The sequence below is a fragment of the Phyllopteryx taeniolatus genome, chromosome 5 (genome assembly GCF_024500385.1).
Source record: "Phyllopteryx taeniolatus isolate TA_2022b chromosome 5, UOR_Ptae_1.2, whole genome shotgun sequence".
Taxonomy (NCBI): domain Eukaryota; kingdom Metazoa; phylum Chordata; class Actinopteri; order Syngnathiformes; family Syngnathidae; genus Phyllopteryx; species Phyllopteryx taeniolatus.
In genome coordinates, this window is record NC_084506.1 from 3,864,065 (window position 1) to 3,889,323 (window position 25,259).

Consider the following 25,259-nt stretch of genomic DNA (forward strand, 5'->3'; position numbering starts at 1 on the left):
TACCTCACCCATACGCAATCATGTTTTGTTCATTCATTCAGTTGTCTCTGTCACTGTAATCTGTTATTGCTTCACACTTTTTTAAAAGAAGAGAGTTGGGAACTATACATTGAAAAGGCTATAGTGATAAGAAGTCAAAGCTTTTAAACACATTACAGGTCAGCGAGTATCACTTCAATCTGCAAAGAGAACATGCAGAGCTGCAGCTATACGGCAGCATGAAAGCGCTCAATTTCATATGGTGGGGGACTCATGCGGCAAAGAAATCTAAGCTTTTTAAAACTGTATACAACAACATTTAACAAACAAAAAAAAACACACCAACAGCAGTACACCTTAGCAACCTGCATCATCATCCTCGCCATCATAATGGCTGACCAGTCTGCCTAACAACACACAATATGAAAACCTGAAGAAACAAATCCCAGTTCATCATAATTCACAATTGTTTGTGCATGCATGTGTATGTGTGTTGCAGATAGGGATCACGAGGGCCTCCGTTTTGAAAATTGAAACTCTCTCTGAAAGCATCAACAACCTGACAGTGAGCAGTCGCATACCATGGAGTTTCTATACAGGGAAAGGCCAGATGTACACTCAGGAAATTGATAGAAAAATCTGCCTCTAAAGATAGACGATGCAGTTTTCAAACTACCAGCAAAATTTGAATGTAGCTCACACTTTTTCTTGCGCAGTATGCTCAAAAGAGAATGTGAGAAGAATAGCTACATCGGAAATTATACTAGCAACAGACCCGCATTCAAAATGGATTAATGTGGTTTATTTACTTATTTATTTTAAGTGGTTAGCATCTGTGACATGAATCACCTTCACACTGAGCAAGTCAAGGCAAATGTATTCATACTGAACTGTAACTCACTGGGCTTGAAATGATTAAAAGCATTTACAGTACAAACGAAGAGCAAAAGATGTAAAAAGAAAGTGTACAGAAAAATAAAAGACAGCTTGCAAAATTACTAAAAGAACGCACAGTGCCTCTGGGTTGTTTTTCATTCCAGTTCAGACAAAGTGTGATATTGTTTCATTTAGTTGTATTCATAGTTCTATTTCTATTATTGGATAATATCAACAAATCAGAGGTCGGCCATTGTGTCAGAATGAATTGTGTTAGACCACATTTTTACACATTTTTTTTTGTTTGTTGTTGTTTTGGGTTTTTTTTGCAAAGAAATCTGTGCTCTGTGTTTAATATATAATACATATTGGGAAGACAAAAACAACACAGGCTTTTAAATGTTGTGGAGAAACCTAGAGCTAAAGAGGAGAGGAAAGTCCTGTCTCCATATATTTCTTCACGAAGTTTCTCTACAACATGAGCCCCCTCCCGAACACTTAACTAACCTTTTATATACAACCCCAATTCAATTTGAAATGTGGACTCGTCGGACCTCAGAACACTTTTAGACTTTGCATCAGTCCATCTTAGATGAGCTCGGGCCCAGAGAAGCCGGCGGCGTTTCTGGGTGTTGTTGATAAATGGCTTTTGCTTTGCATAGTAGAGTTTCAAGTTGCACTTACGGCTGTAGTGCCGAACTGTATTTACTGACATTGGTTTTCTGAAGTGTTCCTGAGCCCAGGTGGTGATATCCTTTACACATTGATGTCGGTTATTGATGCAGTGGGCCTGAGGGATCGAAGGTCACGGGCATTCAATGTTGCTTTTTGGCCTTGCCGCTTACATGCAGTGATTTCTCCAGATTCTCTGAACCGTTTGACGATATTATGGACCGTAGATGATGAAATCCCTAAATTCCTTGCAATTGTACGTTGAGGAACACTGTCCTTAAACTGTTCGACTATTTTCTCACACACTTGTTCACAAAGAGGTGAACGTCGCCCCATCTTTGCTTTTGAATCACTGAGCAATTCAGGGAAGCTCCTTTTCTACCCAATCATGGCACCCACCTGTTTCCAATTAGCCTGTTCACCTGTGTGACGTTCCAAACAGGTGTTTGATGAGCATTCCTCAACTTTCTCAATCTTTTTTGCCACCTGTCCAAGCATTTTTGGAACGTGTTGCAGCCATAAAATTCTTAGTTAATGATTATTTGCTCAAAACAATAAAGTTTATCAGTTTGAACATTAAATATCTTGTCTTTGTAGTGTATTAAATTGAATATAGGTTGTAAAGAATTTGCAAATCACTGTATTCTGTTTTTATTTACTTTTTACACAATATCCCAACTTCATTGGAAGTAGGGTTTGTACATGCTAAGTTTTCACCTCTTCTAACCATGTTTTATAACCTTCTGGTTGTTCAATATACATTTCAGAGTTAATAGGTGCATGCAAATATGCGTTCTTAATGTCCACTTGACGCAAGAGCAAATTCTCCTGATCTCTCTCATTCTATTCATATCAGCGGTCGGTGTGAATGTTTCTTCAAAGTCTATTCCTTTTTTTTTTTGACTGCAACCTTTTGCCACAAGAGAGAGAGAAAATTCAGCTTGATATCTTTAACTAATAAATAGAACAAAAGGGAACAAAATGGCTGATATGTCCCTATTATGTATTTGAGGACCTTCTTTATGAATGACCTCCCATGACCAGTTAATTTAATGGAGTCTGTGTGCTGGCTTTTATATATGTATGTTTTAAATTTTCCCTGTATTTATTCATATTACACAAAAAAAAATGCTATGTAATTTTTTCCTAGCATTGTGCATGTACAATATGATGGCATAACATTGTCGCTATGGTAAAAATGACATAGGTCAAAACCCTGTATTTTACGCACCTGGCTTGCATGCATTCAAGGTGCGCCAATTCTCCTGTAATGACTTCTGACACACCCACCGCGCCTACCCGACTAGTTTGCAGGTAACGGCATGAGAGGCGTGACTCATTGAAATCTGAGGCTTACTGGAATTCCTGGGTCGTGGAGTTTTCCTTAGATGCATGAATGCGATAGCAATCTATTTGGGAAATATGTCATACTTTAAACGTGAAATTAACTCCTATAGCGGATGGAAGTTAATCTTCGCCAGTGAGATGTGCACGCCACTCATGTAACAGGCTACGATGAAGGAGCATGTGCTTTTGTGTTGATGATGTTTTACCTTACACTAGACTTACTACAGCCTCTGGAGTGTGCATGAGGAAACGCGCACTTAAGTCTTAGAGACTATGCGCTCGGGTAGACATAAGAGGGATCGCCCACACTTCAGGGTTACTCCATACAGAGCGCGCACATGGCCAGATGGTGCGCAAATGATAGAATTAAGTGGATGGCAGAATGGGTGCAGTAAGAAAAGCGCGGAGCTGCGCACCTTTTCTGACTTAAGCATATGGGGAGAATATGGTCCAAAATATGCTATTTATTTTCCAGTTGGCCCTGCGATTGGCTGGCGACCAGTTCAGGGTGTCTCGCCCGAAGATAGCTGGGATAGGCTCCAGCACGCCTGCGACCCTTGTGAGGATAAAGCGGTACAGAAAATGGATGGATGGATGGATTTTCCAATTGTCTTTTTTTAATACAAAAGTTATGTCTTTTTAGGTCAGAAGAGCAGTATGTTTTTTCTGAATATAATAATGTTTCTATGCAGACAATAATGAATATTTTGTAGAATGTATGTCATAATGAAGGCATTCATTGGGCATCTTTAATAGCTATTACAGTGTGTCTAGCCCCTCTTACTAATTTGTAGAACAACACAGGATTAGTGCTCATGAGACAGGCAGTGGATGACATGAAGATGAGGCAAAGCATGAATGGCCAAATTAATTTGCTCTTTAATGGTGCTTTTAATGAAATCTAAATGTGATGTGGTATGGGTTGATACAGTATGATAATGAGTGCATACCTATATGGACCACGCACGTACAAGCTGACTGAAGCCTAATGGGGTCTGGACCAAGCCAGAAGGAAGAGTCAGGTCAGAACAAATGATTGCACCTTTATTGACTCAATGACTGTTACATTAAGAATAAATATGTTTACTTTGTTTTAGTTTGACCTTGCACATTGTAGTCCAGAAATATACTGGCTTTGCAATACTGTTACACCGTCAATATTTGCAGTTATACAACCCCAATTCCAGTGAAGTTGGGACGTTGTGTTAAACATAAATGAAAACAGAATACAATGATTTGCAAATTATGTTCAACCTATATTTAATTGAATACACGACAAAGACAAGATATTTAATGTTCAAACTGGTAAACTTTATTGTTTTTTGCAAATAATCATTAACTTGGAATTTTATGGCTGCAACACGTTCCAAAAAAGCCGGGACAGGGTCATGTTTACCACTGTGTTACATCACCTTTTCTTTTAACAACATTCAATAAACGTTTGGGAACTGAGGACACTAATTGTTGAAGCTTTGTAGGTGGAATTCTTTCCCATTCTTGCTTGATGTACAGCTTCAGGTGTTCAACAGTCCGGAGTCTCCGTTGTCGTATTTTACGCTTTATAATGCGCCACACATTTTCAATGGGAGACAGGTCTGGACTGCAGGTAGACCAGTCTAGCACTGGCACTCTTTTACTACAAAGCCAGGCTGTTGTAACACGTGCAGAATGTGGTTTGGCATTGTCTTGCTGAAATAAGCAGGGGCGTCCATGAAAAAGACGTTGCTTGGATGGCAGCATATGTTTCTCCAAAACCTGTATGTACCTTTCAGCATGAATGGTACCTTCACAGATGTGTAAGTCACCCATGCCATTGGCACTAACACAGCCCCATACCATCACAGATGCTGGCTTTTGAACTTTGCGTCCATAACAGTCCGGGTGGTTCTTTTCCTCTTTGGCACCCCTTTGCATCGGTCCATCTTAGATGAGCTCGGGACCAGAGAAGCCGGTGGCGTTTCAGAGTGTTGTTGATAAATGGCTTTTGCTTTGCATAGTAGAGTTTCAAGTTGCACTTACGGCTGTAGCGCCGAACTGTATTTACTGACATTGGTATTCTGAAGTGTTCCTGAGCCCATGTGGTGATATCCTTTACACATTGATGTCGGTTTTTGATGCAGTGCCGCCTGTGGGATCGAAGGTCACGGGCATTCAATGTTGCTTTTTGGCCTTGCGGTGATTTCTCCAGATTCTCTGAACCTTTGGATGATATTATGGACCGTAGATGATGAAATCCCTAAATTCCTTGCGATTGTACCTTGAGGAACATTGTCCTGAAACTGTTTGACTATTTTCTCACCCCATCTTTGCTTGTGAATGACTGAGCAATTCAGGGAAGCTCCTTTTAGAGCCAATCATGGCATCCACCAATTAGCCTGTTCACCTGTGGGATGTTCCAAACAGGTGTTTGATGAGCATTCCTCAACTTTCTCAGTCTTTTTTCCCATCTATCCAAGCTTTTTTGGAACGTGTTGCAGCCATAAAAGTTAAAACTTAATGATTATTTGCTCAAAACAATAAGGTTGATCAGTTTGAACATGGAATATCTTGTCTTTGTAGTGTATTTAATTAAATATAGGTTTTTATTTAGGTTTAACACAACGTCCCAAATTCATTGGAATTGGGATTGTAAATTATGCAGTATTTGTTATTGTCAATTGCAGATCAATTTACAGTTATCGCACAACCTCCATTTTACCATTTTAAGTATGTAGGTGAACTGTGCCGCTTAACATAAGTAGGCTGGCAGTACCTCATCCAGACTTGGGCTTTGGAAAAGGAGAGTCATGGTTCATGTTTCACTGCAGACAAAATGTAAAAATGACAAGTTGTTGGAGAGATGCTAGTCTGCTTCTTGGCTACTATCGAAGTGCCCTTGAGCAAGGCGCACCCCCCACCCTTGCAGCACTGTTTGCGTGCGTGGCGCTTTCACTCTGACATCTCTCCTTAAATGCCTAAATGTGTGTGATGATTTGGTTCTATGCTGTGGTGCGCAACATAATAGATCAATAGAAGAATATACAGCAACGTGTAAGGTGAAATTGCCCTTCAGGGATTGAAATCAGTATAATAAATAACATTGAAAATGAAAAGAAAAACAGATTCATATCTTTTGAAAACAATATTTTAAATCAATACAGTTGTTCATCATTACATTCATCATTGTTGGTCTACAAAGTATTAATACTTAGTGTACAGCTCTAACACGCTTAAGAAATTAGCACAATCCTATTTGAAATTTGCTGCTGCTCATCTCAAGCTATGAATAGCAACTCAGACGTGCGAACACACACACAGTCTTTGAAAGTAAAATTTATTTGACAAGCAGGTCAGTCCAATGTATTCTACAATCTACCGGCAGTGAAAGGATCTTAATCAAGTAGCTAATCTAGAAATAATACTGTATAAAGACAGACACTGATGCTCAGTAGTGAAATAAAGTTACATCAATAACTTTATTCTGCAAAGTCCTGCATTTTCCTTATCTGGGTGAGGGGTTCAACTATATGCCTCTTGGTTTCAGAGATGCCCTCGTCCTCACAGGCCCAAACTAAGTCTTCAGATTGGGACTCTTCCTCACATCCACCTGCCATCCTCATTACTGCTCCATCACAAGATGATATCCATGCTTCCTCATCCAACTTCTCTGTAGCTGATGCTATCAAAGAACGGAGGCCCTCTTCAGCACCCATTGTTGTTGGCAAAAAATTCATGAAACGAAAATGACCTGGCACTGAGGTCACTGATTATGTAGTCATCGTCGTTCACGCCCCTGCGTTCTGTGCAAGCGGGATGGCTTCTGTTCCCACTCAGTGACGGTGTGAATGTGAGCGGTAATGGTGAGGTGTCTCTATAGATGTACAAATTGTTGTTTTTGCGAATGATCCCTGAAGATGCTTTTCATTTCTTTGGGAATTGCCCATTCCCTAACAAATTACGGAAAGATGTCGAGAATTTGATTTCTGTTCGTATTGAACCATGTCTTTCCTTTTGCTTAGAGCATATATTGTTTATCTTCGTTGACAAGCCACTTGTGAAAATAATACATTATTAATTTTATCATGTTATTGGCTAAATGGCATCGAGACAAATGTCGCTATTCTTATTAAAAAAAACACTCTTTTGCATTTTTAAAAACCATTAGACACTCCAAAAATGCAAAAGCCATTTAAACCTTGGCTAAATGTGCTCTTTATAATGCATTTTCGCCAGTGATTGTACGTCACCCCCTGGCAATTGTGTTTGTTTGTTTTGTATATTCCGAATAAATATTAATGGGAAAAAAAGTCTCAAGCTTGCTTCCTTTTCTTTTTTCTGTCCTTTTTCTCTCTCACTCGAAGTTTTATCCCGAACACATTACTGTATTTTATAAAAGTTTGCAGCTGGTTTTTTTTTTCCCGTGTGGATAGTAATGTTTGTCTTTCAATTACTGAAGCAAATTCACAAAATTACAAAAATTCACAGATACTACAGATGCACACCTGGTGGTGTGTTGCTCCAGTGGTTTTTTTTTTTTACCACGTCCCGAGGGAGTCTTGAGTGGACCATGTTCCATGCCTCCATTGTTGAAGCAGTCGACCGTACACCGGTTGACAATAGGACAGTCGGAGCCAGGATTCGAACCGCTCTACCTACTGAGCCACAGCGGTGAAATACACAAACAAACTTTTGTCAACTGTTTACATAAACACGCTGATATTCTCACGATACGAAAAAGATGAAATTATTACACCCCGCTGCAGTTTTGTCTCTGATGATTCTTCCGCAGCTAGGCTCAAATTAACTAAATGTTTGTTGTACAAAAGATACTTTTCTTTATTTTTTAGTAGAATCAAGGTTATCAATGAATGTCTCTTTCGTAACAGTACACACAAGTGTTAAGGATTCCAATACTTGCTTCGCTATCGGTTAACAGAGCTGGGTAGAGTCGCCAAAAATTGTACTCAAGTAAAAGTCACAAGTAGTCCTCCAAAAAATGAGGTGAGTGAGAGTAAAATGTACTCAGTTAAAAAAATTACTCAAGTACTGAGGAAATGTTTCTTTTTTCTTTTCATGACAGCAAAAAATAAATGTGAATAAAATATGAATGTGCAAATTTAGATATTGTCCAACATTATCACATTAACTTAAACAATGATAAAAAAATGTATGTAATATAACAATGAAAAATATAATCTTCATAAAACATCCATCCATCCATCTTCTACCGCTTATCCGAGGTCGGGTCGCGGGGGCAGGAGCTTTAGCAGGGGCGCCCAGATTTCCCTTTCCCCAGCCACTTCATCCATCTCTTCCGGGGGGATCCCGGGGCGTTCCCATGCCTGCCGAGAGACGTAGTCTCTCCAGCGTGTCCTGGGTCATCCCCGGGGTCTCCTCCCGGTGGGACGTGCCCGGAACACCTCACCGGGGAGGCGTCCGAGAGGCATCCGAATCATATGCCCCAACCACCTCATCTGGCTCCTCTCGATGTGAAGGAGCAACGGCTCTACTCTGAGATCCTCCCGGACAACCGAGCTTCTCACCGTATCTGTAAGGGAGAGCCCAAACACCCTGCGGAGGAAACTCATTTCGGCCGCTTGTATCCGGGATCTCGTTCTTTCGGTCACGACTCACAGCTCGTGACCATAGGTGAGGGTAGGAACGTAGATCGACTGGTAAATCGAGAGCTTCGCCTTTCGGCTTAGCTCCTTCTTTACCACAACGGATCGATACAAAGTCCGCATCACTGCAGACGCTGCACCGATCCGCCTGTCGATCTCCCGTTCCATTTTTCCCTCACTCGTGAACCCAAGATACTTGAACTCCTCCAATTGGGGCAGGATCTCATCCTCGACCTGGAGAGGGCACGCCACCCTTTTCCGACTGAGGACCATGGTCTCAGATTTGGAGGTGCTGATTCTGCGAACTGTTCCAATGAGAGTTGGAGGTCACGGCTTGATGAAGCCAACAGAACCACATCATCTGCAAAAAGCAGAGATGCAATACTGAGGCCACCAAACCGGACCCCCTCTATGCCTCGGCTGTGCCTAGAAATTCTGTCCATAAAAGTTATGAACAGAATCGGTGACAAAGAGCAGCCTTGGCGGAGTCCAACCCTCACCGGAAACGAGTCCGACTTACTGCCGGATATGCGGACCAAACTCTGACTCCGGTCGTACAGGGACCGAACAGCCCGTATCAGGGGGTTCGGTACCCCATACTCCCGAAGCACCCCCCACAGGACCACCCGAAGGAGACGGTCGAACGCCTTCTCCAAGTCCACAAAACACATGTAGACTGGTTGGGCGAACTCCCATGCACCCTCGTGGACCCTACCAAGGGTGTAGAGCTGGTCCACTGTTCCACGGCTAGGACGAAAACCACACTGCTCCTCCAGAATCTGGGATTCAACTTCCCGACAGACCCTCCTCTCCAGCACCCCTGAATAGACCTTACCAGGGAGGCTGAGGAGTGTGATCCCCTGTAGTTGGAACACACCCTCCGGTCCCCCTTCTTAAAAAGGGGGACCACCACCCATCCCTGTCCCCGATGTCCACGCAATGTTGCAGAGGCGTGTCAACCAGGACAGCCCGACAACATCCAGAGCCTTGAGGAACTCCGGGCGAATCTCATCCACCCCCGGGGCCCTGCCACCGAGGAGTTTTTTAATCACCTCGGTGACCTCAACCCCAGAGATAGGAGAGCCTGCCTCAGAGAACCCAGACTCTGCTCCATCATGGGAAGGCGTGTCGGTGGAATTGAGGAGGTCTTCGAAGTATTCTCCCCACCGGCTCACAACGTCCCGAGTCGAGGTCAGCAGCGCCCCATCCCCACTATACACAGTGTTGCTGGTGCACTGCTTTCCCCCCCTGAGACGTCGGATGGTGGACCAGAATTTCCTCAAAGCCGTCCGAAAGTCTTTCTCCATGGCTTCACCAAACTCCTCCCACGCCCGAGTTTTTGCTTCAGCGACCACCAAAGCTGCATTCCGCTTGGCCAGCCGGTACCTATCAGCTGCCTCAGGAGTCCCACAGGCCAAAAAGGCCCGATAGGACTCCTTCAGCTTGACGGCATCCCTCACCATTGGTGTCCACCAATGGGTTCGGGGATTGCCACCACGACAGGCACCGACCACCTTACGGCCACAACTCCGGTCGGCCGCCTCAGCAATGGAGGCGCGGAACATGGTCCACTTGGACTCGATGTCCCCCGCCTCCCCCGGAACATGAGCAAAGTTCTGTCGGAGGTGGGAGTTGAAACTCCTTGTGACAGGGGATTCTTCCAGACGTTCCCAGCAGGCCCTCACAATACGTTTGGGGCTGGCACGTCGGACCGGCATCTTCCCCCACCATCGGCGCCAACTCACCACCAGGTGGTGATCAGTTGACAGCTCCGCCCCTCTCTTTACCCGAGTGTCCAAGACATGTGGCCGCAAGTCCGATGACACGACCACAAAGTCGATCATCGAACTGCGACCTAGGGTGTCCTGGTGCCAAGTGCACGTGTGGACACCCTTATGCTTGAACATGGTGTTCGTTATGGACAATCCGTGACGAGCACAGAAGTCCAATAACAGAACACCACTCGGGTGTCCAGGTCTCACTGTCATTGCCCACGTGAGCATTGAAGTCCCCCAGCAGAACGATGGAGTCCCCAGCGGGAGCGCTCTCCAGCACCCCCTCCAAGGACTCCAAAAAGGGTGGGTACTCTGAACTGGTGTTTGGTGCATAGGCACAAACAACAGTCAGGACCCATCCCCCCACCCGAAGGCGGAGGGAGGCTACCCTCTCGTCCACCGGGAGCAATAAGTATACCCACACCTGCTCGGTGCCTCTCACCATGAGCAACTCCAGAGTGGAAGAGAGTCCAACCCCTTTCGAGAGGACTGGTACCAGAGCCCAAGTTGTGCGTGGAGGCGAGTCAGACTATATCTCGTCGTAACTTCTCGACCTCACACACCAGCTTGGGCTCCTTCCCTGCCAGAGAGGTGACATTCCACGTCCCTAGAGTCAGCTTCTGTAGCCAGGGATCGGATCGCCAAGGTTCCCGCCTTCGGCTACCGCCCAGCTCGCATTGCACCCGACCCCTATGGCCCCTCCCACATGTGGTGAGCCCATGGGAAGGGGGACCCACGTTACCCTTTCAGGCTGTGCCCAGCCGGGCCCCATGGGTGCAGGCCCGGCCACCAGGCGCTCGCCTTCGAGCCCCACCTCCAGGCCTGGCTCCAGAGGGGGGGCCCGGTGACCCGCGTCCGGGCAAGGGAAAACGTAATCCAATCATTTTTCTCATCATAGGGGTCTTTGGAGCCGTGCTTTGTCTGGTCCCTCACCTCGGACCTGTTTGCCATGGGTGACCCTGCCAGGGGTGTGAAGCCCCAGACAACTTAGCTCCTAGGATAATTGGGAGACACAAACCCCTCCACCACGATAAGGTGACGGCTCAAGGAGGGGCTTCATAAAACAACTTGAACGGCAAAATAGGGTCACCAGGAGCAACGAACATGAACAAGGCAGCTCTACAGTGGATATGAAAAGACTACACTACACACCCTTGGTCAGATGCCAGCTTTTTCTGATATTAAAAAACAAGTCCAAGAAATTATTATTTGAGGTTAATCAGTGGCAATGTAAATGGTGGCGGGTGTGTGCTGATGCCGGTTTAGACACGAGTTTGAAAGATAAGTTTGATGAGGTTGTGCACATTTGTGCAACTACATTATCTCTGTCATGATTCATGCCGCGCGGCATGGTTGCCGAATGGTTATCACGTCTGCCTCACAGTTTTGAGGACCTGGGTTTTCTCCGGGCACTCCGGTTTCCTCCCACGTCCCAAAAACATGCATGAATTGGAGACTCTAAATTGCCCGTAGGTGTGGATGTGAGTGCGAATGGTTGTTTGTTTGTATGTGCCCTGCAATTGGCTGGCAACCAGTTCAGGGTGTACCCCGCCTCCTGCCCGATGATAGCTGGGATAGGCTCCAGCACGCCCGCGACCCTTGTGAGAAGCAGTAAAGAAAATGGATGGATGGATACACAATGCCACGTTCTCACACACTTAAATAATTATATTATTTTCCCACCAGATGGCGGCCTAGCAGCATGAAATATATGGACACCGGAAATTCGTACGCCACCAAATCCTTCCACCGGAAATGCCGAATACGCTGCCGTGCGTGTGGCCAATTGTGAAATAAAACCGTGTTTCTTTCTCGAGTCGGAAAAGCTCTGTTATTTGAGAATGGACTTTGCAAGAGAGGAAGAACCGGAGCCCATAAGGCTCAAATCGATGAGGAAACAAGTTTTCGCAGTGCCCAAAAATGATAGGGTAAGGACGAGGGGATGTGCACCCCGATAAACGGTCGTTCGCAGATCAAAACATACTTTTGCATTTCGGCATGTCAAAACAGTTGTTTTTTTTAATTCTTGACAGTCGAAAGTCGATTTGTTTTGCTGTTAAAAGTCATTTGTTATTCCGAGTTTATTAATAGGCGAGAATAAATCTCAAGTTGCAGTTATCAGACGTACAACTGTAGCGTTGATTTACATTGGCTTCACGTGTTTTTTAAATTTTTATTTTTTCAAGTGGATGATATTGTTTTCTGAGCCAGTTTAAACACAAACTTTCTATTTTTCCCAGTTTGGGAGGTGCAGAAGTGTTCGAGGGTTTGAAAAGCTCAACCGAATAGGGGAAGGAACCTATGGCATTGTTTGTAAGTCATAAACATACTTTGTGGATAACATACATTTCTCATTGGATGTCCAATGACTTTTTGCCATTTTTCCTTTTTTGCCATTCACCCCCCCTCCCCGACAGACCGTGCTCGTGACACCAACTCTGATGAAATTGTTGCATTGAAGAAGGTTCGGATGGATAAAGAAAAAGATGGTAATTCCACAGCTGTGTGTTTTTTAGTGTTTTTCAATAACCGACTATTTTCAAAAGATTGATAATTTAGACTCTAAATTATTAATAATTTGAAAATAGTTGGTGTGTTCACATGTGTGCGTGCTATAACTGGAAGGATGTGTGTGTGTGTGTGTGTGTGTGTCAGGGATTCCCATCAGCAGCCTCAGAGAGATAACCCTGTTGCTGCGGCTCCGACATCCCAACATAGTGGATCTGAAGGAGGTGGTTGTGGGCAGTCACCTTGAAAGGTCAGCATTGCAAAACCAACACGTGGACTTTATGAGCCTCAGAGCTGGTGAATCATTAAGTTTTTAGCGGTGCCCTTGAGCAAGGCCCACCACTCCCGACTCTGCAGGTGCAGCACGGTTTGCACGCTCCTTTCACTCTGACATCTCTCCTTGCATTCCTGCATGTGTGCAATGAAAAAATATACAGGAGGGCGAATATAAAAAGTCTACACATGACACTCCTGTTCAAATGTCAGGATTCTGAGATATAAAAAATGAGATGCCTAAAAATACTTTCAACTAAATACTTTTTTCTTGCTCTCTCTAAATACACTGAACAAAAATATAAATGCAACACTTGTTTTTGCTCCCATTTTTTTGTGAGCTGGACTCAAAGATCTAAAACATTTTCTACATACACAAAAGTCCATTTCCCTCAAATATTGTTCACAAATCTGTGTTAGTGAGCATTTCTCCTTTGTTGAGATAATCCACCTCACAGGTGTGGCATATCAAGATGCTGATTAAACAGCATGATTATTGCACAGGTGTGCCTTAAGGCCTCTTTATACTCTCGCGCGGCCGACAACGCCCGCATTGCATCACGTGACAGACGAATTGCCCCCGCGCGGCCCGTCTACGTAGCTTGACGCGCACGTCAAAAATAGTTGCTGCGCGTCGAACGCCGCGGAGATAATCTCTCGTGATTGGTCCGTTTTAGTCACATGCTGTGATGACTTACTCAGCGTGCCCCTCGGTTCTACATACCGTCTACGCCGCCGCCTTCTCGATCAATTTTGGAGCCTAATTAAATGTATCATCTGGTCATCTAGGTCCATTTGTTCTAGCAGACACTGTTTCACGGTCGCCATTGTTGTTCCTTGTTCCGGAAAGGAAAGTAAAAACGGCTACCGGAAATGGCCATTAAAATGCAGAGGAAACTCCACCAGTCGTAGCGACACCCCCGACTTGGAGGTGAACTGCAGTACATTTTCAAAACTGTGCGCGTGGGTTACGCTCGAGTATAAAGGCAAACGACGTGTGACAGCCACAGTGACGCCAGTGGGGTCGCCGTCCGCGCGAGTATAAAGAAGCCTTTAGGCTGGCCACAATAAAAGGCCACTCTGAAATGTGCAGTTTTGCTTTATTGTGTGGGTCAGAAAACCAGTCAGTATCTGGTGTGACCACCATTTGCCTCACGCAGTCCAACACATCTCCTTCGCATAGAGTTGATCAGTTTGTTGATTGTGGCCTGTGGAATGTTGGTCCGCTCCTCTTCAATGGCTGTGCGAAGTTGCTGGATATTGGCAGGAACTCAAGTCGGTTACGACGACAAACTGCAGTCAAGTCGAGACCCCGATGAGGACGACAAGCATGCAGATGAGCTTCCCTGAGACGGTTTCTGACAGTTTGTGCAGAAATTCTTTGGTTATGCAAACCGATTGTGGCAGCAGCTGTCCGGGTAGCTGGTCTCAGACGATCTTGGAGGTGAACATGCTGGATGTGGAGGTCCTGGGTTGGTGTGCTTACACGTGGTCTGCGTTTGTGAGGCCCGTTGGATGTACTGCCAAATTGTCTGAAACGCATTTAGAGACGCCTTATGTTAGAGAAATGAACATTCAATTCACGGGTAACACCTCTGGTGGACATTCCTGCAGTCAGCATGCCAATTGCCTTTTCCCTCACAACCTGTGACATCTGTGGCATGGTGCTGTGTGATAAAACTGCACATTTCAGAGTGGCTTTTTATTGTGGCCAGCCTAAGGCACACCTGTGCAATAATCAAGCGGTCTAATCAACTTCTCGATATGCCACACCTGTGAGGTGGGATGGATTATCTCGACAAAGGAGAAATGCTCACTGACAGATTTGTGAACAATATTTGAGGGAAATGGGCTTTTGTTCATGTAGAAAAAGTTTTAGATCTTGGAGTCCAGCTCACGAAAAATGGGAGCAAAAACAAGTGTTGCGTTTATATTTTTGTTCAGTATATATTATGTTTAGGCTTGTCATGATAGTAAGTTTTTTAATATTTTCCCAAGAATTATCATGATGTTTTTTATGCCACTTACATAATGATATTAGAGTATAATAATGCAAGTATATCCTTTTTAAGAACAATCACTTTTAATTTTAATTCTAAGAAAAATGAACACTTAAATTGTAATGTAGAACAATATATAAAATATCGTGGATGCAAAATATAAATGAAACAGTCTGTTCACAAAAAACAAACATTTGGCACAGAGGTCTAAATATTAATTCCTTAACAGGCAATATACTGCCAATGAAGTTTACAGTTGGTTAAGAAAAAGTGCCAAGTTGAAACATAAATAACAAGACAACAAGTCGCTCAAATCAACGTGTTTTGATTCAAGATTTGTACTACTTCTCAAAAGTCTGCAGACTTTGTCAACATGTTCAGTGGCTACATCCCTTACAATAGTGAGTAACGCTATACTGTATATAATGTGAGCATACGTGCCCCATATACGCAGTCACGTTTGTATTTGCATTGTTGGGCAAAGAGTTCCATAATTACAAGCTGATGGGAAACGGGATATGCTTAAAGAGGAGGATGCTATTCATGTGGCACAGCTTGAAGCAGGCATCAGGTGCAGGTGGAGATGGGCCTGGCTCAAGTTGGAGCCCAAAACAAAAAAGCAAAGAAATGAGGAAAATTGATTTTGTACATCATGTACTTGAGCTGTGTAAATAAATGTTTTTCTATGTTTTTCTTCCAGATTACTTAATTTATGTTAAAATAAAATAAAAATGTCACCTTTTTCATGCCTTTGGTGTTTGCATGTCTGATAAGAATAAAATAAACAATAAAACATAATAAGGGCAGGCCTTATATTTCATGATTTCAGAAGAATTAAAAAAACAATATCGTTAATCGTGATAGTTTTTGGGACAATATGTCATCTTCAATTTTTTTTTTTAAATTGTGACAGGCCAAGCCATAACTCAGTCATAAAAGTGTTGACGCGCATGTTTGCTTTTCCACTGGACCAAAAGTATTGGAAATTTGAATACGAGTCAACTTACTTGATATAAGTTCTGGTGGGTTTCTTCTATTGTTGTCTTCTTCTTTTTGTTGCAATTGTTGAGGCTGGTCATCGTTAGGAATAAGTGTTGCAAAAAAAACGCAATGTGCCGAGTTAATCCTTTGTTGCTCAGTGAGTGGAGTTCCAGTGAGACTGAATCCTGAATTATGTCTCGTTAACTACTTCTTTAATAGAGACATTTGACTTCATTGTTCCATAGTATTTTATTGTCATGAAATACATTTCATAGCGTTACACAACATTTTACTCGACAAATCGAACAGACGAATGAACTTGGCAAGCACACTCCATGACTGACACATTGGTGTACCAAGGGGCAAAAATTTGTTAAGGGCACAAAGTGAAGATTAATAAATAAAATGCAAAATATATATATATGATTTAACTGGCAATACATGATAAGTTAGACCTTTTCTTTTTATAACAACACCTCATTTTTTACCTTCCTTAAAATGTTTGTCTTATTGTTTGGGTTTTATGTTTAGTCTGTTTCTGGTGATGAGCTACTGTGAGCAGGACTTGGCTAGTCTGCTGGAGAACATACAGACACCATTCTCTGAAGCTCAGGTAGGACAGACCCTCATGTCAAACTCTCGGCTCAGGCTAGCATGTACAGCTGTATTGCAATTTGCTATAGATTAAACTAATATCTGTACAGTTTTACTCAATTTGGGATGACCAAAAGAGTTTCTCATTTTTTTTTGTAGAATTTCAGATGTCATAATTTTTCTCATGATCAAACTACTCTAAAACCAATTATAGAATGCATTGATCAAGGTTTCCGCTGCGTCTTAAAAGGTATTTAATCCAAAAATCAAAATGCAAGGTAAGGTAAAAAAGTGAGTATATTGGTAGAAGGATGATGAGGATGGAGCTGCCAGGCAAGAGAGCGAGATGAAGCCCAAAGAGAAGGGTGATGGACGTTGTGAGGGAAGTTGGTGTTCGAGAGGAGGATGCAGTAGATAGGCTGACATGGAAAAGGATGACACGCTGTGGCGACCCCTAACGGGACATGCTGAAAGGAAAAAAAGAAGACGACGAAAGAAGGAAAAAGTCTTGAATTCACTTAGCATTGTGTTCTGTCTTCTGTCCACCCGTTCCAACCTGCTTGAACCTGTTTCTTCACTCCCTTACCACACTCACCATTTGCTCTGGACTGTTGACCCCAAGTATTTAAAGTCTTCAACCCTCGCTATCGCTTCTCCTTGGAGCCTCACTCTTCCCCCTCCACCCCACTCATTCATGCACATACAGTATATATTGTGTCTTGCTTGGCCTAATCTTCATTCCTCTCCTTTCTAGTGCATGGCTCCACCTTTCTAACTGTTCCTCCTAACTGTTGCTTGCTGCTTTCACTGCAGATCACAATATAATCTGCGAACAACAACATTCCCGTCTAACCTCATCTTTCAGCTTTTCCATCACCACTGCCAACAGGAAGGGGCTGATCCCTGATGCATTCCCGCCTCCACTATGAACTCCTCTGCCTAAATTGTGTTGCACGCAACGTAATTCCAATTTGCGGTCTACTAAAGTACAGATTGGTGCATATTTGGGTTTAAATTGACGGGAACAGGATTCCCCAGCTCTATGCATTGTCACCGCATGCTCATTTCCACCCTCACATCACAAGTTCAGTTTCCTTTACCAATGTTCGTCTGTCCTTTGTTTTGCTTTTTCTCTGCATTGTTCCCCTGTAGATTCCCCTGTTACATTTCATTAAATTTTCTATAAAAAGCCACTACCTGTATCATTTGTGTGTGTTTGGATTTTACAAAAGACCTCTGGTTACCGAGAACTCTTATCTAATTCCTGTAGCAACCTTCAGATTATGAGACAGAGGCTTTTCGTCACTTTGTCCTGAAGTTTTACAAATCTAAAAAGAGACGTGGTGCCCCTTTTCGAGATAAAATAACTTTATTTTAACGCTTAAATTTCAAATTACGCTAAACCGGGAGTAACGCAGGTGTCACTTCCGACTTATTCTTTTCTCCTAAATGAATTACGTTTTTAGCCAAACCAATATATGCTACATAGTGTTACCCTGTGTGAGGCCATACCAAGTTTTTGTCCAACCAAGCACAAAATCTACGATATTTTTCAATAAATAGCATAGGTAGCATTGTAGCCATCTTGGATGTGGCAGGAAGCAGCCGCAGCCTGTATGTGTGTGTGTGTCACTTCGTTACCATGGCAACACTGAGTCCTGAGCACTTGTGAGCGTGAAGCAAACTAAGATTAGCCCTCTAGTGAAACTGGAGCGAATTTATGGTATTGTAAATGTTGTTTGGGATATCCGTGTTTTGTGCGCTGGATGCTTTGAACTGTGGGAAGCTTTCCTATGTAAATTCTTGTTAAAAAGGCCTTTAAGGGTCGCAAAAGGGGTCATGAATTCTGGGCATTTTTGCTATACCTTTCTTCGTTCTTATAGCTTCTGGAGTAGCTGACCAGACGAGTTATATGCCCGTTGTGGTTTTGGGGAATTTTATTCTGAGATTCGCTGCATAAATAGGAGATTTGGGAAGTCACTGGCCGCCCTTAAAAGCGTGTTTCACCGAGAATCCCTATTGTGTGTCAGTCGAACTCTGAGCTAAAGTATTAGCTCTTTGTGTTTGGGGGAAGAAACACGTGACACCCGTAACTATCATCATCTTTGCTTTGTGTTGAAACGCTCAAAGCAGACTAGCATTTGGTCATTTTGACTTAAGGCTTCGTAATTCGCCGTCTTCACTTGTGCAAGACGTGACGTCTCCACTTTTGTTCACTCCTTCGTGGCTTTGTACCGTTGTACAGGCTTCAACGCAAATTTGACGCCATCATCACTTTTGCTCTATTCGATCACTGCTTCTACGCACATTCTCGAACACCTTTAATGTTACGTGATAAACACTCACACCATAATTTGCGAACGCTATTTAATTAAGAAATAATTACACCCCTTATATTGTGCCTCAATTCCAAATTACACTCACTGCTTAAACGAGCTTACATTACAAACAATTCAGTTGCGTACCACGTACATCTATTACACACGTAACACAATCATGGCGCAACTTTCAGAACGTCCCAGTCAATACGACAATCTTGACACACTGGAAGAGCTCAACAGTAACTTAACTAGTGACCTTGTTCCGGGCTATGCAGAGTCTGTCAAAGATGCTAGCCTTGAAGCCCTCAATGACAACATCACAGAACTTATGAGTGACGCCGAGCACAAAACCTTAAAAGATAAAAATCTCACTCGAATGCTTGGTTGCATAATGCTGAACTTGGTGTCCCGACTCAAATGGAGCGACCTAGAGGGTGCTCGGGTGAAGCGCAGACTGGAAATTGAACAGCATAAACAAGTCCAGTTAACTGCACAATTGACAGAAACCACAGCGCGTTTAAACTTGGCTGAAGCCCGCCTCCTTGATGTTGAAATACAACATGATGATGCGCCTGCTCGGATAGCCGACCTCACTGCTGCAGCTGAGGCTGCACAGTTGACGCCTAAGGACGGAGGCAAATTAAACTGTGACGATTGTAGATCAACCAAGGCCCCTGTCTCTGGCGAACTAACTTCCGGAGTTCAAAAACAGCTACAAGACGCTTCTGCCGAGATTGTCCACTCAAAAGCAAAATTGGTAGAATTAGCTGACTGACTGTCTAATGACCAAGTGCTTGAATTACGGGCTGAACATCAGCGACCAACTCTTCTGCTGCGTCAAGCTTCCGGTGATTTCCAGCGGTTCACCGAACGCACCGAAACACTGAAAGCAGAACAGTCCAAAGAGACGGAACAGTCCTATGAGCTCAAGACACAGATGGCAGTCCTGGAGACGGAGCTGTCCCGCCTCCAGCAACAGCTCTGGGACCAAGGGGATGAGTTAGCCCATGTCAGGCGTGAGCTACAACTAGCTCGACAATTGTCCGCCGATTCTCTGACTCATCCCATCGCTCTGGCCCCTGCTCCAGACAGCCGGGAGCCCTCCCTCGCCAGAAGCATCACAAAGCCCTACAAAACATCTCCAACCTTTGGACCGGAACCCACCTACAGGGGGCACCGTGCGACCTCCTCACGGGTGATTGACCCTGCAGCAGACATCACTGTTATGTCCCACGCTGTGTTCAATCACCTTCTAACATTGCTACAAGCTAGTGGCCGCAACCTTCAACTGCAACGCTGCGCATTAACCATCCGTGCATTTTCAGTGACTAACACCGAGCTGAACACCTTAACTATTCTCCACTGGACAATTGGCTCCATGACGTTACGTGTCTCCAGTTGAATCCGTTCCCCTGCTCATTGGCCAAAACCTTCTCTGCCGCTTCGAGCCACTAATTGATTACAAAAATCTTCAGCTGTGTTGGACCACTCTGAGGATGGCGACCTGTCAGGCGGTACTCCTTCAAGTGACAACACCCCCATTAACGACACCGCCGAGTCCCCTGTAGCCACCTCACCACTGCTGAACCGACTTAGAGAACTCGACACGTTTCTCTGGCATCTTTTCCAACCACCACCAAGTCCGCCAACGCAGATGCCCAACAAGACACCGGTGAAACCGAACGCCCTGGTCTGCCACAAACCAAAAACATAACGACTGAAATAACATGTATCCGTAACGCCCCCACCGGTGACCCTTGTAGCCTTAGTACCATTGAGACACAACCTATGGAATTCCTGTCCGAAATCCCCACCACACGACAATACATGGCTAACGAAGTAACCAATACCTGGTCGCTAAGCAACACGCTAAAAGTAGCCATTTTAGTTATCGACGCTTGCAGTGCAACCCTTAACCAAAGCAGGCAGATCATACCCCCTCTGTCTATGCTCACACACAGATTACTAACAGTTTTAACGACAGGCTTCGTGAAATTTCTCCCTCCACAGACAACTTAGTAATGGATAGAATTTTCCCACAGTTGGGACCCCTCAGCTTAATTAAATTATTCGGTCTACGGCCTCGAGAGGCCCATCTCAATCCGGCCCATCTCAGGTTTTTCCACATAAGGTTGAAACACTCCCTGCAAGGATTACACAGGGTGTGCGTGACAATGCAAAGCTGGAAACTGGTTTCCAATAATTAATATTTTATCCCACTGGTTTTAAACCACAAAATAATCCTAGGATTGAAAGGTCTATCTATCTATTAAGAGGCGGTCTATCTCCCCTTTGGAACATGGAAGTAACGCAGCCGTTGCTTCCGGCTTATTCTTTTCTCCTAAATTAATTACATTTTTATCGAAACCAATATACACTACTAATATACAGACACACACAGACAGAGCAGCAGCTGAAATAAGTATTTAACACGTCACCATTTTTCTCACTAAATGTACTTCCAAAGGTGCTACTGACCTGAAAATTTCACCAGATGTTGGGAACAACCCAAGTAATCCACACATACAAAGAAAGTAGAACAAATAAGTTCAGAAATTAAGTTGTGTGTGAAAATGTAAAATTTCACAGGGAAAAAGTTTTGAACACATGAAGAAAGCGAGGTCCAAAAAGGCATGGAAAGCCAAGACAAGACCTAAAATCTATCAATAATCAAACAGCAATCCAGCCCCTTGTCAGTGCAAATGAATATCAGCTGGTTCAGTCCTAATTGATGGCCAACAAAAAGGTCTCCTTTCCAAGGTGTGAGTCAAGACGCATCTCACGATGGGTAAGAGCAGAGAGCTGTCTCAAGACCATCACAAACTAATTGCTGCAAAACATAACGATGGCATTGGTTACAGGCGCATATCTAAGCTTCTAAACGTTCCAGTGATCACGGTTGGGACCATAATACATAAGTGGAAAGCCAAACATACCACAGAGCAAAAGTGTTTGGATGCCAAATAGCTTTACGAAGGAACTCCAACCGCTGGACATCGTTATAAACAGGGCGTTCAAAGTGAAGTTGCGTGCGACGTGGGAGTGATGAATGACAGATGGCGAACACAGCTTTACTAAGACTAGGAGGCAGCGCTGGGCGAGTTATGACACAATTTGTGATTGGATTGTGGATGCTTGGGCTAATGTGTCTGCTTGCACTGTTGTTCGAGCTTTCGTAAAAGCCGACATCATTTCTGAGGAGCCGCACGGCAACGAGACTGACTCTGACAATGACGAGAGGGAACCTGGCGTGTTTGTTGGAGAACTTGCCCTGCTGTTCATTTCGGATACAGAAGATGAGGACTTTGATGGGTTTGTGGATTAGGATTGATCAAAAAATAACATGAGTACATTGTTAAATACTTCAATAAAGTACAACCGAACTCAGTTTTGCTCCCGCTGCCTTTGTTTTAGCGTGCATGCATGCTACCGTATGTTTTAAGCTAGCGTATGTTTTACCATGTCTGCGCCCAATAATACGGTGCGCCTTATGGTCGTGAAAATACGGTACTACTACGTTTTCCGTGGGAGTTGTTTTCCTCTTTTGTGTTTTTGAAAATAAACTATTTTGAGATTGCTTGTGCCATGCCTCCCTGTGTACCCTGCGCTGGGGTTCTCCACCTTTGTCTTGCCACCAAAACCCTGGACTCTGACAATGTTGTGATATAGATTTAATAAGTTTTTAATAATAATAATAAGAGGCTTAATAGTTTTTCATAGGTTTAATTTTATAGGCAGTGGTCTAAAAAAGTCTCAAATTTTGTTTGGTGAATCCTATAGAAACCATGTTAATGTAATTCTCAAAGAAACTGTCCAAACCGTACAAAGATATGTTGATGCATGACATCATTGTATTCTGCAGTTGTAATTATTTTCTTTCCATTTTTTTCAGGTGAAATGTATCATACTGCAGTTGTTGAGAGGGTTGCGCTATCTCCATCACAATTTCATCATTCACAGGTCAATGTCAAATAGTTTCCCTTTCCCTCTTCAGAAAAACCCAGCCCATTTTATTTTATTTTAGACTCAAAGTCAGAAAGATTAGACTTAGACTCTCTCTTTGTACACTAACAACATACACAATCCCCAATTGAAGGGAACCTGGTTTAAGAGATGGCAAATATTTGTATCCAGTGAAGTGTCCTGCAACCATGTGATGTCAACTAAGAGCTTAGGATGTGTACCAGACATACTTTCTACAAAACACTTCTCGTCTTTGTACATGATTAATTTTTTTGTTGAGCTACAGTTCGCAAATTGACATTTCCCTGTAGAATTCAAAGACTTTTCATCGTGAATCATTGTATACATTGTGTATGCTTACACTGTTCCGTGTTATTTGAGTAACATTTGACCTGTTTTGAGACGTGTTGTTGCGGGTCATATTCAGTCAGTAATATAGAACAAATTTCAAGCGTTCAGCAACTAGCTTTTCTTTCATGCATTTGTAAGCTTTGAGAAAACTAATTAAATGGACCATGAAGGTCCTCTCAAAACATGCACTCACACTGAGAAGTTGCTTTTAAGTTATTGATCTCGATATAATGGTCAGCTAGACTCCCAGGAGCTGGTGTTAGAAGTGTTCACACACATGCTTGGTGTGTGTGTGGCATTGAAAGTGTCATACTCTGTCCCTCTCTATTATCAGGGACCTAAAGGTGTCTAATCTGCTGATGACAGACAAAGGCTGTGTTAAAATAGGTGAGTCATCATTCTTCATCACTCTCAATCAGCCCAAAGATCCCCTTTAGACTGGCTGTTTTTTCTTTTAAAATACTTTTCCATACGACGAAACGTATTATTCATGTTATGTATACAAGAAATGAGCATTCAAGATTGCCCCGAGGCTTCCGTTTGGAATTATATTGTCAGGACAATCTAAAGGGCTTCTATGTGTTATTTAGCTTAGTTTACATTCAGGCTGTCAAAATTAAAGTGTTAATGCATATGATTAGTCACAAAAAAATTGCATTAATTATGATTATCATACATTGTTAGATTACTCAGACAATTTCTTTTGACTGCACCTCTGCCTTTACCTCAACCGCGGATGGATATCTGAAATGCGATGCAGGTTGCTATAAAGTCAGTGATCGGGTCAATGTTTACACCAGTGCAAAGATGAGCGAGCAGACTCCGACTGGTGTGCTCAGCAGCAAATCTTGCTTCAAAAGTCACTCCGATGCTACAAAGGTAATTTGCATATAGTGCAGCGCTGAACTCTTTTCATTGAAGCACAACAAGTTTAAAATACCATCTCAAAGTAAAATGTGGTATTATGTGTGGTATTTTTGGTGATTAAGAGTGATTCATCTTATTTAAAAAAAAACAATTGATTCACAGGCCTCGTTTACATACTTTGCCCCCTCTCCACTACTGCAAGTCAGTGCTCAAAGAACACACATCTCATGAATACAAAAGTATTTCCAGGTATCCATCTATGCAAACGCCACATTTTGTTTTGACATAGTAAAAGAGGAAATAGACATAATAGCTGAACTATGCTAAAAAAATGAAAAGAAATCTGCTAATCTCTGCAGAAGGGTGCATTCGCTGATAAAAAAAAAAAAATCCCAGTTCATTTTGGTAAGGATTTGGATCAAGGCATTGATACACAGGTATCAATTAAAATGTAAACCCCCCCCCAGCCACAATAATAATGGCTCTGCCTGTCTGTTTGTCATCCTCATTTTCACTTTTGTTAACTGTGACATGATAGTTGTTAAGTAACTTCTTGAAGACAGCTAATATTTTTTATTTAATTTAATATATTTATGGTATTGCTTAAAATACTCATGGTGGTCCATGACTTTTATGCTTTGGTGTATGTTATCTAATTTCTCTCATGGGATGAATCAAGTGATCAATCGAACTATCTAGCTATATCCCTCTGTATCAGTCTCTCATCTAATCTATCTGCTTTTAAACAATCACCCACCTGCTACTGAATTGAAACTGTTACTCCATATTATCTCCTTGTTAATGAAATAGTTATTCCTCAAGTAACAAAGTACGACTGCCGCAAAATTTAGTAAAATGCATCTGTCACAGACACCTTTCTCTCCTTTTGTGCTCAGCTGATTTTGGATTGGCTCGCATGTATGGCGTCCCCCAACAACCCATGACACCTAGGGTGGTTACATTGTGGTGAGTGTCGTCTGGGTGAATCACTAATGTATGTGAGGAAATAAGCAGTCTGCTGCTTATTTTATATGCCTGTTTTCCCTGGTGCCAGTAGTGTGCTAGATAGATGGCAAGAATACTTTTAGGAGTTGATGAATGAGAAAAAATGAGAGAGACAGAAGAGGAAAGTGTGGTGCACCAGGAAGTAGC

The 25,259-nt window shown here is 43.1% G+C and overlaps 1 protein-coding gene and 1 long non-coding RNA gene across 4 annotated transcripts in view; both read left to right on the plus strand.

Annotated features, from left to right (window-relative positions):
- The first annotated feature begins 2,863 nt into the window (after positions 1-2,863).
- On the plus strand, positions 2,864-7,161 carry LOC133477805 (uncharacterized). Its single transcript, XR_009788482.1, has 3 exons — positions 2,864-3,447; positions 3,806-3,896; positions 6,398-7,161. It is a non-coding gene; the product is annotated as an uncharacterized LOC133477805 (long non-coding RNA).
- A 4,059-nt stretch (positions 7,162-11,220) lies between these two features.
- cdk10 (cyclin dependent kinase 10) overlaps positions 11,221-25,259 on the plus strand; it is a 25,983-nt gene continuing 11,944 nt past the window's right edge. For 2 of the 3 annotated variants that reach the window (XR_009788480.1, XR_009788481.1), the window contains exons 1-9: positions 11,221-11,406; positions 11,936-12,177; positions 12,490-12,562; positions 12,667-12,738; positions 12,905-13,007; positions 16,543-16,624; positions 22,819-22,886; positions 23,575-23,627; positions 25,004-25,073. Coding sequence is in view for 1 of the 3 variants with exons in the window: in XM_061772968.1 (XP_061628952.1) it covers positions 12,091-12,177; positions 12,490-12,562; positions 12,667-12,738; positions 12,905-13,007; positions 16,543-16,624; positions 22,819-22,886; positions 23,575-23,627; positions 25,004-25,073 (608 nt within the window). In the remaining 2 variants the exon portion in view is untranslated. The remainder of the gene's footprint in view (positions 11,407-11,935; positions 12,178-12,489; positions 12,563-12,666; positions 12,739-12,904; positions 13,008-16,542; positions 16,625-22,818; positions 22,887-23,574; positions 23,628-25,003; positions 25,074-25,259) is intronic. The other variant, XM_061772968.1, reaches the window with a different exon arrangement.